The following is a 13,583-nucleotide window of genomic DNA, read 5'->3' as shown; positions in this document are numbered from 1 at the left end:
AAAGACAGTGGCAGAGCTACCTGCCCATGCCCTTACCTTTATGAGGTAAGCATTTCTGAGAGAGCAGGGTTTTACTTTGATTCCATTTATAGAGTAGCTTCTTGTGCAGAGAAGATAGAATGTACCCACAAGATCAAGTTGGACTACACTCGTGATTATCTGCAGTTTATTTGCACTCTACTTTATATTCTAACTTAGTTACAGCTCTGGGTCTGTCACATATAGGTTCTGTAGCAGAAAATCATAAAATGCAGAATTAAAAACTATGTTTCCACTATTTTCTTAATCTGTCAAATTTGAATTCCTATAAAGCATATTATCTTTGAGACTAAATATTCAAGGTGATAAATATAAATTCAAATGTTCAGCTGTTTTACTACCTTATTTTTCATTTTTATTGCTTTCTTCATAATTATGACTTTTATATCTAGTTATTCATTGACACACATAAATTTGCTTTGTGTTTGAATTCAAGTCCTCAAATATGTCTTTATATGTCCTATGAGAGAATTAACAACTGATGGGCCTGGTGTGTACTAGAAGCAGATTACCCTGAACATTCAAAATGAGTTACCTCAACATAGCACACTATTGGAAAGAAAGCTTCAGAGTAAGAAAAGTAGCAGTGCTGAGTTCAGAGCTCAATCAGTGAAGTGGTTGTTATGGAAACACAGGGATATGAGATATGAGATTAAACACAGATCCTATGTAAAAACCTGAGTGTCATGGGTGAGTGTAAATAGAATTCCTGAAGACACCTGGCAAACATGCATCACCCCACACAAGGTCACAGGTCACACACAGGCAGATAGAGACACAAAGAGAGAAACAGAGACACATAGAGAGAAGCAGAGACACAGAGAGAAATGATTTAATTAAATTCATTTTAAATAACAGTTAACATCAGAATGGCAGAGCCCAGTTCTAATAAAAATGAAGTGCTTTAGTACTTAATTACAAGTGTTTTACATTTTTTCATATTTCATGTTTACATGCTGTATTTATAATAACATTCACTGACTTCTAATCCATGCCATATATTTTCTATTTTTGTTGTTGGAATAATCTCTCACCATATGTACCTATTGTATTCACACTCATAGCATGCCTATTGTCAAGCTGCTTAATCTCAATCTCAAATGGGCAGGTCATGTACAACACCAGTGTCCAAAAGCTTCAATTTTTGTGTGCATAAAACATAAATATATGTTCAGCATACACACACACACATACACACACCCACATATGTATACATATATACATATATACATATGTGTTTGTGTGTGTTTAATGTTTACTATATGTGAATATGGCTATAGTAGTGCTTTGGTACCCATATGTAGGTCACAAGATAACCTCAGTTTTAGTTCTTTGCCTTCTAGCTTCTAGCAGTTCTCTTATTCACTGCTACATATGCCCATGAACCTCCAGGGAGACTCCTGCTTTTAATCTCCATTTCACATTAGATGTCCCATTATTACAGATACACACTGTCAAACTAGGCTTCACATTGATTCTGGAGATAAATTTATATGTGCAATTTTCCTTATATAGGCTCTCTATTCTCTTTCTCTGCAATTTTCTTTGGGTCCTACCAGCAAATGTTCTCTTCAAATATTTCTACATTTTCAAATACACCTACTATAGTTATATACTATATACTGTATATGACATACTATATACTACAATGTACTATGTACTTTGGGCCTTTCTTGCTACAACCTTTTAATTACTGTAAACTTTGCTCCAGTATGTCTCCCTAAGTTAACTTTCAAGGAGACATATTAACCTTCTGGAAGGCCATCCCTAAAACAATTATTAACACTTGAATTCCAGGATCAGAACCTTGAAAGGCAGAGAAGAATATTTTGGGTTGTCAGTCATTATATGGCAAAATACAGCAAAGAGGAATACTGAGTTTAGGTATTTATTTTTTGGGCATTCTTACAGCACAATGAAGGAAACACAGAGAGGCTAAAGATGCAATTATTCTATTATAAGTTTTATGAATAACATGTAATTCAGAATGGAAATAACCCACTAACCAGGATGTAAAGTTGTATGCATTTGGTAATGAAATAATGGGTTTTTAGATATTTTCATGCATAAATACTGTACTCAGTACATATTTACTCCTATTAAACTCTCTTTTCTGCCTTTTTTTATCCTACTTGTTTGCTATCGATCACATTACCAAAATGTTTTCTCTGTTTTTACATCATCTATAAAATAATTGATAGTTACAAGGTAAGCATACAAAAGGATATATATGACAGTTATTGCTGTGAATTGGTCTTATTTTTCTTAACATTTAGAACTTGCTTTTCCTATTATGAAATTCTTTTTATTATTAATTTATTTTTATATACATAATATTGGTGTTTTGCCTGCATGTATGTCTATATGAAGGTGTCAGATCTCTTGGAGTTATAGACAGTTGTGAGTTGCAATGTAGGTGTGGGGATTGAGTCGCAGTCCTCTGGAAGAAAAGTTAGTGCTCCTAACACCTGAGCATCTCTCTAAACCTGTAAAATTATTTAAAGTAATATGATATAGCAAATCCATCTCACTAAAGACATAATTTATTTCATGCATAAATTAATATTTTAAGAAAATATTTTGATTTATGTATATATTTCCATTACTATATTTCTGTCTTATGGTTCTCTAAAACAGGGAAATTATTTCTGAATATTCCAACTGAAAGTTACAAAAGAGAGTTTATTTTTATCTAAACTAAATACAAATTTATGATTGATGTGTTTATAACAGATTGATTATATTCCCTTTTGCTTTTAAGTTCAAGTTTTGAAAAATCCTGCCTTGAAGGTAATTACTCCCGTATACTCCTGTAATTATTAGTTATGAATGATCTGAGGCATACAAAATTTAAATACTCTGTGTTTAAATCAATCCAGTCTTCCACTAAAGGGAAAGTGTCCATTCTAAATGAAGTCAGGACTATGACAGAATCACATCACTTCATAATAGGTAAGTAATATAATACAAATAATTTTGAATAAAGTCAATTAAAATGTTTGAAATGCTCACATATACGTTAACTTAAAGGTATATATTACATGACATACATTTGAGGTACAATGTTTAGGGAACTTTCCATATAATAAACTTTTTCCATTCTTTACTTTTGTTTATTTATTTATCATTTTATTAGTTTGCATTTCAAATCACATCCTTCTTCTTTGTTACTCCTCCATAATGCCCCATGCCTTTCCATTTCCCTCTCCCCTGTTCTCTATGAGGATGGTCCTCTACCCACTCATCCAATCCTGCCTCACCACTCTAATATCCCCCTTCTCAGGGGTATCAAGCCTACACAGGACCAAGAGAACTCCCCCTCAATGATGTCACAGATAAGAACTAATGAAAATCAAGAATTTAGCTATTATGAGTTGTAATTCTGCAATGTAGGCCTTAAATATATTTTTCCTTCTACTACACATGCATCTATCCAAGGAGCCTCATTTCCAGGTGAGATCACTTTATGAGTGATCTGTTTCCATTGCAAACATGAATCTTAATGATGGTTGCTAACACCTAGGTGAAAGTGACCCAAGGCTCCATATGAGGCTTTATAGTCTGATTCTAGGCTAATGTTCTTCTCATCCTTCTCCCTATTGCTGTATTATACCTGACGTACCATCCTCATAACAGTTCCAGGTAAACCACACTGCCATTTAAGTATTATTGTCTGCCTTTCCCACTTCTGATATTTCCTATTCTCATCATACCATTCCTTTGTCTGCCTAAGCTTCTCACTTATTGCCAAATAAGACATTGACTATTATAAGCCACCCCTAATGTTTCATTTACATTGTATCATCCAAGGTCAAAACATTTTGGCTTGAGTAAAATCAAGAAAAAATACTTATAAAAAGATAACAAAGTTTCTACAGGATAAGCAAAGGGGGGATGGAGTGAAGAACGTGGGGGGGGGGGAAGAAGGAGGGTAAAATTTAAGTGTAAATAAATTGATAAAAATTGATGACATAAAAAGATTATCTTTAGTACAGGAGTAAGAGTTAGAAACTGGTAAAGATAATATAAGTATGGAAAGGAAAAGTCAGTAGAGTAGTAGGACATATAACAAACAATACTTGTTTACTTGGTAGAGGGAGCTAGAATCACAGAACCCTTTTTACATAAGACTGAGTCTTAAAGTTTGAAATATTTTGAAGTATATATAAAACTTTCAAATGTGAAAAACAAGTTGATTACTCAAAAATAGATTATCAGCTATTTTTGTATAGAAATAGGTAAAAAAGTGTTTTAAAATGTACTGTGAAATAAAAGTTATTCTACAGTCTTAAACCATTCACTGCTATAAATTGATTTTTTTTTGGAATGTTCATTTAAATACAGAGGGTGAACGTATAGATAGAGCTTTTCAATGCTTGTGTACTTTGAACATGTTGACATCTACTGAATGTTTAAGAGGACTATTGAACAGTTAGTCAATTCGAATTTTTTGGGGGATGTTTAGCACTGCTGTGGTGGAACCCTACTGTATTCCAGAGTCTTGGGGGTAGTGAGGGAGACGACGCTTTCCATTGTGGGTGGTCATTCTGAGAGTCATTCATTATTATCTTGGTGGCTAAGCAATGAAAAATGAAGAAACTTAATAGATGTGATTTTGTCGGTATTGCTTTTAGCTAGAAATAGTCTTGGTTACTAAGTATGACACTGTACAAGTATCATGAGGAAATGTGTCATAGCTGTCCAGCCAGCATTTCTGTTTACCGAGCCAGTTGCTCTCCTCCTTGATTGTCAAACAGAGTCACCTGGAGCAGTTGGCTGAGCCCAACACTGGGACCTCTGATGTACTGCCAGTCTAGGGACCATTGTGTTTATGTTTCTTATTTTACTTTAAAGACAGTGCTATAATGAATGGCAAAATTCATGATTCTTTAAAGACCCCGGGGCCACAAGTGTCAAAAAACCTGAAGTGTGCCTATTTTCAAAGCCAGTCTTGACGTTGGCTGTATCAGTGAGCATGCCAGGCAAAGCTCTACACACACTAACACTTGAGCAAAGCCAAGAAACCAAGGTAAATAAAACAAGCCCCATCATAATTTGTATCTTGCTCTGTTCTAAGTGTATTTTATTGTAGTATCTTCATTGTACACAGTGATGGGATTCATAAAGATAATTTTATATACAAGAATACTGTGTACTTTGACTATATTTGTGATAGCTTGAATGAGAAGGACTCAAATAGATTCTTATATTTTAATGCCCAGTGCCTAGTTGATGGTAAGAATTAGAAGGTGTGACCTTGTTGATATGGCCCTGTTGAAGTAGGCATGGCCTTGTTGAGATGGCCTTGTTGGAGGACTTGTGTCACTAGGAGTGGGCTTTGAGGTCTCAAAAGCCCACACCAGGCCCATTGTGTCTTTAATATAGACAGCCAGCTATACACTTAATCTATTATACTTAGTTGAAGTTGTTAACTTAAAAATATTATTAAAAACTGTATATACTTATATGCTGTTATAAAAGACTGGTTTTAAAATATAAAATTCTTCACACATTAACTCAGAATATTTACCTACAGAATCTGACTTAGAAATTGAGTCACTGGAGGAAACATTTTCATATGACAATGAAGATAAACAGTCAGTGGTATGAAGATATTTCTTGTTAGTTTGTTTACTCTTTTTTTCTTTTCTTTTTTTTTGGATCTGAGGACTGAACCCAGGGCCTTGCGCTTGCTAGGCAAGCGCTCTACCACTGAGCTAAATCCCCAACCCCATTGTTTACGTTTATTATATAGCATTATATACATTTTAAGGTACCCAGTCCAAGCTGTTAATGTTTAAAATTTTCACTAATTTTAAAATATAAAATATTCTTAAAATATACACTAGTATATTTTATCAAATGTTATCTTTAAATTTTGATAAAAATATGTCCCAGATATAGTCTGTGCTATTTCTTGTGTATCATTCTTGTAGATCAAAAAGTCATGATCACATTTCGTCTTAATGACTAAACAGCTCCAATTGTCAACAAGGAAACTTCATTTGGCTCATGTTAGATGTCTGCTCTTCTTTCTCATTTCCATGATGTAACATATTATGAACATCAATGTTAAATTTTACTTATTGCTTGTCATCTGCTGTTTCCTCACTGTCTCTGTTTTAGGCTGAATTGTATTATGCAATCAATCCCTGAGCTTCCCATTCTCCCTCCCACAATAGGGCTTTTGATATTTGAGTGGTCTTAATAGCTGTCAACTTATGTGATGTGGAGACTTATGTTTGACTTGACTGAGAAGATGTTTTCAGAAGAATTGACTGTGGTGTATAGAACCAGAGTGAACATCATGGGCACCGTTCACAGGGAATGACACTGTAGAATCATGAAAGAAAGGGAGAAAGCAAGCCAAGCATCAACTTTTCAATGACAAAAACTATTAAAACAGTAGCAACCCAACTTATCTTCACTGGATTGAGGCAAAATGGAAATTCTGAGAAATGCTGTTTAGTCTCTCCTGTGTACTTTAGAAAACACTAACCCAGGACATAGTACAAACTTCATGATAAGAATACACAGAGTTTTGTTTATAAAAGACTTCTAATGTACATGCTTGGAATAAATATTAAAATTTGGAGATAAATTTCAAGATTTTTTCTCTTTGAGAATTTTCCATCAGGATTTATAATGTGCTTTATAATTAAACATTGAGTATACCAGATAAGAAGACATGTTACAGAGAAAGAAGGAAAGATTATGTAGAAAATGCAAATCAGTAGAGGTGTTTCATATGAAAATATACATTTCTTTTTTTTTTCTAATAGGACTGGTTTATTTTTTTTTTATTAACTTGAGTATTTCTTATATACATTTCGAGTGTTATTCCCTTTCCCGGTTTCCGGGCAAACATCCCCCTCCCCCCTCCCCTTCCTTATGGGTGTTCCCCTCCCAACCCTCCCCCCATTGCCGCCCTCCCCCCATAGACTAGTTCACTGGGGGTTCAGTCTTAGCAGGACCCAGGGCTTCCCCTTCCACTGGTGCTCTTACTAGGATATTCATTGCTACCTATGGGGTCAGAGTCCAGGGTCAGTCCATGTATAGTCTTTAGGTAGTGGCTTAGTCCCTAGAAGCTCTGGTTGCTTGGCATTGTTGTACTTTTGGGGTTTCGAGCCCCTTCAAGCTCTTCCAGTTCTTTCTCTGATTCCTTCAACAGGGGACCTATTCTCAGTTCAGTGGTTTGCTGCTGGCATTCGCCTCTGTATTTGCTGTATTCTGGCTGTGTCTCTCAGGAGCGATCTACATCCGGCTCCTGTCGGTCTGCACTTCTTTGCTTCATCCATCTTGTCTAATTGGGTGGCTGTATATGTATGGGTCACATGTGGGGCAGGCTCTGAATGGGTGTTCCTTCAGTCTCTGTTTTAATCTTTGCCTCTCCCTTCCCTGCCAAGGGTATTCTTTTTCCTCATTTAAAGAAGGAGTGAAGCATTCACATTTTGATCATCCGTCTTGAGTTTCGTTTGTTCTAGGGATCTAGGGTAATTCAAGCATTTGGGCTAATAGCCACTTATCAATGAGTGCATACCATGTATGTCTTTCTGTGATTGGGTTAGCTCACTCAGGATTGTATTTTCCAGTTCCAACCATTTGCCTACGAATTTCATAAACTCGTTGTTTTTGATAGCTGAGTAATATTCCATTGTGTAGATGTACCACATTTTCTGTATCCATTCCTCTGTTGAAGGGCATCTGGGTTCTTTCCAGCTTCTGGCTATTATAAATAAGGCTGCGATGAACATAGTGGAGCACGTGTCTCTTTTATATGTTGAGGCATCTTTTGGGTATATGCCCAAGAGAGGTATAGCTGGATCCTCAGGCAGTTCAATGTCCAATTTTCTGAGGAACCTCCAGACTGATTTCCAGAATGGTTTTACCAGTCTGCAATCCCACCAACAATGGAGGAGTGTTCCTCTTTCTCCACATCCTCGCCAGCATCTGCTGTCACCTGAGTTTTTGATCTTAGCCATTCTCACTGGTGTGAGGTGAAATCTCAGGGTTGTTTTGATTTGCATTTCCCTTATGACTAAAGATGTTGAACATTTCTTTAGGTGTTTCTCAGCCATACGGCATTCCTCAGCTGTGAATTCTTTGTTTAGCTCTGAACCCCATTTTTTAATAGGGTTATTTGTTTCCCTGCGGTCTAACTTCTTGAGTTCTTTGTATATTTTGGATATAAGGCCTCTATCTGTTGTAGGATTGGTAAAGATCTTTTCCCAATCTGTTGGTTGCCGTTTTGTCCTAACCACAGTGTCCTTTGCCTTACAGAAGCTTTGCAGTTTTATGAGATCCCATTTGTCGATTCTTGATCTTAGAGCATAAGCCATTGGTGTTTTGTTTAGGAAATTTTTTCCAGTGCCTATGTGTTCCAGATGTTTCCCTAGTTTTTCTTCTATTAGTTTGAGTGTGTCTGGTTTGATGTGGAGGTCCTTGATCCACTTGGACTTAAGCTTTGTACAGGGTGATAAGCATGGATCGATCTGCATTCTTCTACATGTTGCCCTCCAGTTGAACCAGCACCATTTGCTGAAAATGCTATCTTTTTTCCATTGGATGGTTTTGGCTCCTTTGTCAAAAATCAAGTGACCATAGGTGTGTGGGTTCATTTCTGGGTCTTCAATTCTATTCCATTGGTCTATCTCTCTGTCTCTATACCAATACCATGCAGTTTTTATCACTATTGCTCTGTAATACTGCTTGAGTTCAGGGATAGTGATTCCCCCTGAAGTCCTTTTATTGTTGAGGATAGCTTTAGCTATCCTGGGTTTTTTGTTATTCCAGATGAATTTGCAAATTGTTCTGTCTAACTCTTTGAAGAATTGGATTGGTATTTTGATGGGGATTGCATTGAATCTGTAGATTGCTTTTGGTAAAATGGCCATTTTTACTATATTAATCCTGCCAATCCATGAGCATGGGAGATCTTTCCATCTTCTGAGGTCTTCTTCAATTTCTTTCCTCAGTGTCTTGAAGTTCTTATTGCACAGATCTTTTACTTGCTTGGTTAAAGTCACACCGAGGTACTTTATATTATTTGGGTCTATTATGAAGGGTGTCGTTTCCCTAATTTCTTTCTCGGCTTGTTTCTCTTTTGTATAGAGGAAGGCAACTGATTTATTTGAGTTAATTTTATACCCAGCCACTTTGCTGAAGTTGTTTATCAGCTTTAGTAGTTCTCTGGTGGAACTTTTGGGATCACTTAAATATACTATCATGTCATCTGCAAATAGTGATATTTTGACCTCTTCTTTTCCGATCTGTATCCCCTTGATCTCTTTTTGTTGTCTGATTGCTCTGGCTAGAACTTCAAGAACTATATTGAATAAGTAGGGAGAGAGTGGGCAGCCTTGTCTAGTCCCTGATTTTAGTGGGATTGCTTCAAGTTTCTCTCCATTTAGTTTAATGTTAGCAACTGGTTTGCTGTATATGGCTTTTACTATGTCTAGGTATGGGCCTTGAATTCCTATTCTTTCCAGGACTTTTATCATGAAGGGGTGTTGAATTTTGTCAAATGCTTTCTCAGCATCTAATGAAATGATCATGTGGTTCTGTTCTTTCAGTTTGTTTATATAATGGATCACGTTGATGGTTTTCCATATATTAAACCATCCCTGCATGCCTGGAATGAAGCCTACTTGATCATGGTGGATGATTGTTTTGATGTGCTCTTGAATTCGGTTTGCCAGAATTTTATTGAGTATTTTTGCGTCGATATTCATAAGGGAAATTGGTCTGAAGTTCTCTTTCTTTGTTGTGTCTTTGTGTGGTTTAGGTATAAGACTAATTGTGGCTTCGTAGAAGGAATTCGGTAGTGTTCCATCTGTTTCAATTTTGTGGAATAGTTTGGATAATATTGGTATGAGGTCTTCTATGAAGGTTTGATAGAATTCTGCACTAAACCTGTCTGGACCTGGGCTCTTTTTGGTTGGGAGACCTTTAATGACTGCTTCTATTTCCTTAGGAGTTTTGGGGTTGTTTAACTGGTTTATCTGTTCCTGATTTAACTTCGATACCTGGTATCTGTCTAGGAAATTGTCCATTTCCTGAAGATTTTTAAATTTTGTTGAATATAGGTTTTTATAGTAAGATCTGATGATTTTTTGAATTTCCTCTGAATCTGTAGTTATGTCTCCCTTTCCATTTCTGATTTTGTTAATTTGGACGCACTCTCTGTGTCCTCTCGTTAGTCTGGCTAAGGGTTTATCTATCTTGTTGATTTTCTCAAAGAACCAACTTTTGGTTCTGTTGATTCTTTCTATGGTCCTTTTTGTTTCTACTTGGTTGATTTCAGCTCTGAGTTTGATTATTTCCTGCCTTCTACTCCTCCTGGGTGTATTTGCTTCTTTTTGTTCTAGAGCTTTTAGGTGTGCTGTCAAGCTGCTGACATATGCTCTTTCCTGTTTCTTTCTGCAGGCACTCAGCGCTATGAGTTTTCCTCTTAGCACAGCTTTCATTGTGTCCCATAAGTTTGGGTATGTTGTATCTTCATTTTCATTAAATTCTAAAAAGTTTTTAATTTCTTTCTTTATTTCTTCCTTGACCAGGTTATCATTGAGTAGAGCATTGTTCAATTTCCACGTATATGTGGGCATTCTTCCCTTATTGTTATTGAAGACCAGTTTTAGGCCGTGGTGGTCCGATAGCACGCATGGGATTATTTCTATCTTTCTGTCACTGTTGAGGCCCGTTTTTTGACCAATTATATGGTCAATTTTGGAGAAAGTACCATGAGGAGCTGAGAAGAAGGTATATCCTTTTGCTTTAGGATAGAATGTTCTATAAATATCGGTTAAGTCCATTTGGCTCATGACTTCTCTTAGTTTGTCGACATCACTGTTTAATTTCTGTTTCCATGATCTGTCCATTGATGAGAGTGGGGTGTTGAAATCTCCCACTATTATTGTGTGAGGTGCAATGTGTGTTTTGAGCTTTAGTAAGGTTTCTTTTACGTATGTAGGTGCCCTTGTATTTGGGGCATAGATATTTAGGATTGAGAGTTCATCTTGGTTGATTTTTCCTTTGATGAATATGAAGTGTCCTTCCTTATCTTTTTTGATGACTTTTAGTTGGAAATTGATTTTATTTGATATTAGAATGGCTACTCCAGCTTGCTTCTTCTGACCATTTGCTTGGAAAGTTGTTTTCCAGCCTTTCACTCTGAGGTAGTGTCTATCTTTGTCTCTGAGGTGTGTTTCCTGTAGGCAGCAGAATGCAGGGTCCTCGTTGCGTATCCAGTTTGTTAATCTATGTCTTTTTATTGGGGAGTTGAGGCCATTGATATTGAGAGATATTAAGGAATAGTGATTATTGCTTCCCGTTATATTCATATTTGGATGTGAGGTTATGTTTGTGTGCTTTCATTCTCTTTGTTTTGTTGCCAAGACGATTAGTTTCTTGCTTCTTCTAGGGTATAGCTTGCTTCCTTATGTTGGGCTTTACCATTTATTATCCTTTGTAGTGCTGGATTTGTAGAAAGATATTGTGTAAATTTGGTTTTGTCATGGAATATCTTGGTTTCTCCATCAATGTTAATTGAGAGTTTTGCTGGATACAGTAACCTGGGCTAGCATTTGTGTTCTCTTAGGGTCTGTATAACATCAGTCCAGGATCTTCTGGCCTTCATAGTTTCTGGCGAGAAGTCTGGTGTGATTCTGATAGGTCTCCCTTTATATGTTACTTGACCTTTTTCCCTTACTGCTTTTAATATTCTTTCTTTATTTTGTGCGTTTGGTGTTTTGACAATTATGTGACGGGAGGTGTTTCTTTTCTGGTCCAATCTGTTTGGAGTTCTGTAGGCTTCTTGTATGTCTATGGGTATCTCTTTTTTTAGGTTAGGGAAGTTTTCTTCTATGATTTTGTTGAAGATATTTACTGGTCCTTTGAGCTGGGAGTCTTCACTCTCTTCTATACCTATTATCCTTAGGTTTGATCTTCTCATTGAGTCCTGGATTTCCTGTATGTTTTGGACCAGTAGCTTTTTCCGCTTTACATTATCTTTGACAGTTGAGTCAATGATTTCTATGGAATCTTCTGCTCCTGAGATTCTCTCTTCCATCTCTTGTATTCTGTTGGTGAAGCTTGTATCTACAGCTCCTTGTCTCTTCTTTTGTTTTTCTATATCCAGGGTTGTTTCCATGTGTTCTTTCTTGATTGCTTCTATTTCCATTTTTAATTCCTTCAACTGTTTGATTGTGTTTTCCTGGAATTCTTTCAGGGATTTATGTGTCTCCTCTCTATGGGCTTCTACTTGTTTATTTATGTTTTCCTGAATTCTTTCAGGGATTTTTGCGATTCTTTCAGGCATTTTTGCGATTCCTCTCTGTAGGCTTCTACTTGTTCTCTGGAGTTCTTCATGTCTTTCTTGAAGTCCTCCAGCATCATGATCAAATATGATTTTGAAAATAGATCTTGCTTTTCTGGTGTGTTTGGATATTCCATGTTTGTTTGATGGGAGAATTGGGCTCCGATGGTGCCATGTAGTCTTGGTTTCTGTTGCTTGGGTTCCTGCGCTTGCCTCTCGCCATCAGATTATCTCTAGTGTTACTTTGTTCTGCTATTTCTGACAGTGGCTAGACTGTCCTATAAGCCTGTGTGTCAGGAGTGCTGTAGACCTGTTTTCCTCTCTTTCAGTCAGTTATGGGGACAGAGTGTTCTGTTTTCGTGCGTGTAGTTTTTCCTCTCTACAGGTTTTCAGCTGTTCCTGTGGGCCTGTGTCTTGAGTTCACCAGGCAGCTTTCTTGCAGCAGAAAATTTGGTCTTACCTGTGGTCCTGAGGCTCAAGTTCACGCGTGGGGTGCTGCCCACGGGCTCTCTGCAGCGGCAGCAACCAGGAAGACCTGTGCCGCCCCTTCCGGGAGCTTCAGTGCACCAGGGTTCCAGATGGTCTTTGGCTTTTTCCTCTGGCATCCGAGATGTGTGTGCAGAGAGCAGTCTCTTCTGGTTTCCCAGGCTTGTCTGCCTCTCTGAAGGTTCAGCTCTCCCTCCCACGGGATTTGGGTGCAGAGAACTGTTTATCCGGTCTGTTTCTTTCAGGTTCCGGCGGTGTCTCAGGCAGGGGTCCTGCCGCTCCTGGGCCCTCCCCCACGGGAGCCCAGAGGCCTTATACAGTTTCCTCTTGGGCCAGGGATGTGGGCAGGGGTGAGCAGAGTTGGTGGTCTCTTCCGCTCTGCAGCCTCAGGAGTGCCCACCTGACCAGGCGGTTGGGTCTCTCTCTCACCGGGTCTGGGAGCAGAGAGCTGCTGCGGGCCGGGATCCACGGGTGTGGGACTTCTGGTAAACACAGACCGTGCCTCCTAGAGAAATTCTGCTTCCGTGTCCCAAGCTCACCAGGCAGCTTTCTTGCAGCAGAAAATTTGGTCTTACCTGTGGTCCTGAGGCTCAGGTTTGCTCGTGGGGTGCTGCCCACGGGCTCTCTGCAGCGGCAGCAACCAGAAAGACCTGTGCCGCCCCTTCCGGGAGCTTCAGTGCACCAGGGTTCCAGATGGTCTTTGGCTTTTTCCTCTGGCGTCTGAGATGTGTGTGCAGGGAGCAGT

At 38.0% G+C, this 13,583-nt stretch overlaps 1 protein-coding gene across 1 annotated transcript in view; it reads left to right on the top strand.

Annotated features, from left to right (window-relative positions):
* Positions 1-13,583, top strand: part of Potefam1 (POTE ankyrin domain family member 1) — a 185,699-nt gene that overhangs the window by 28,083 nt on the left and 144,033 nt on the right. The window contains 3 exon segments of the mRNA XM_039106462.2: positions 2,801-2,829; positions 2,919-2,991; positions 5,576-5,643. Coding sequence (XP_038962390.1) covers positions 2,801-2,829; positions 2,919-2,991; positions 5,576-5,643 — 170 coding nt within the window.

This window comes from Rattus norvegicus, chromosome 3, assembly GCF_036323735.1.
Source record: "Rattus norvegicus strain BN/NHsdMcwi chromosome 3, GRCr8, whole genome shotgun sequence".
Taxonomy (NCBI): domain Eukaryota; kingdom Metazoa; phylum Chordata; class Mammalia; order Rodentia; family Muridae; genus Rattus; species Rattus norvegicus.
The sequence above is the reverse complement of the archived record's forward strand: the minus strand, read 5'-3'. Positions and strand labels throughout refer to the sequence as shown.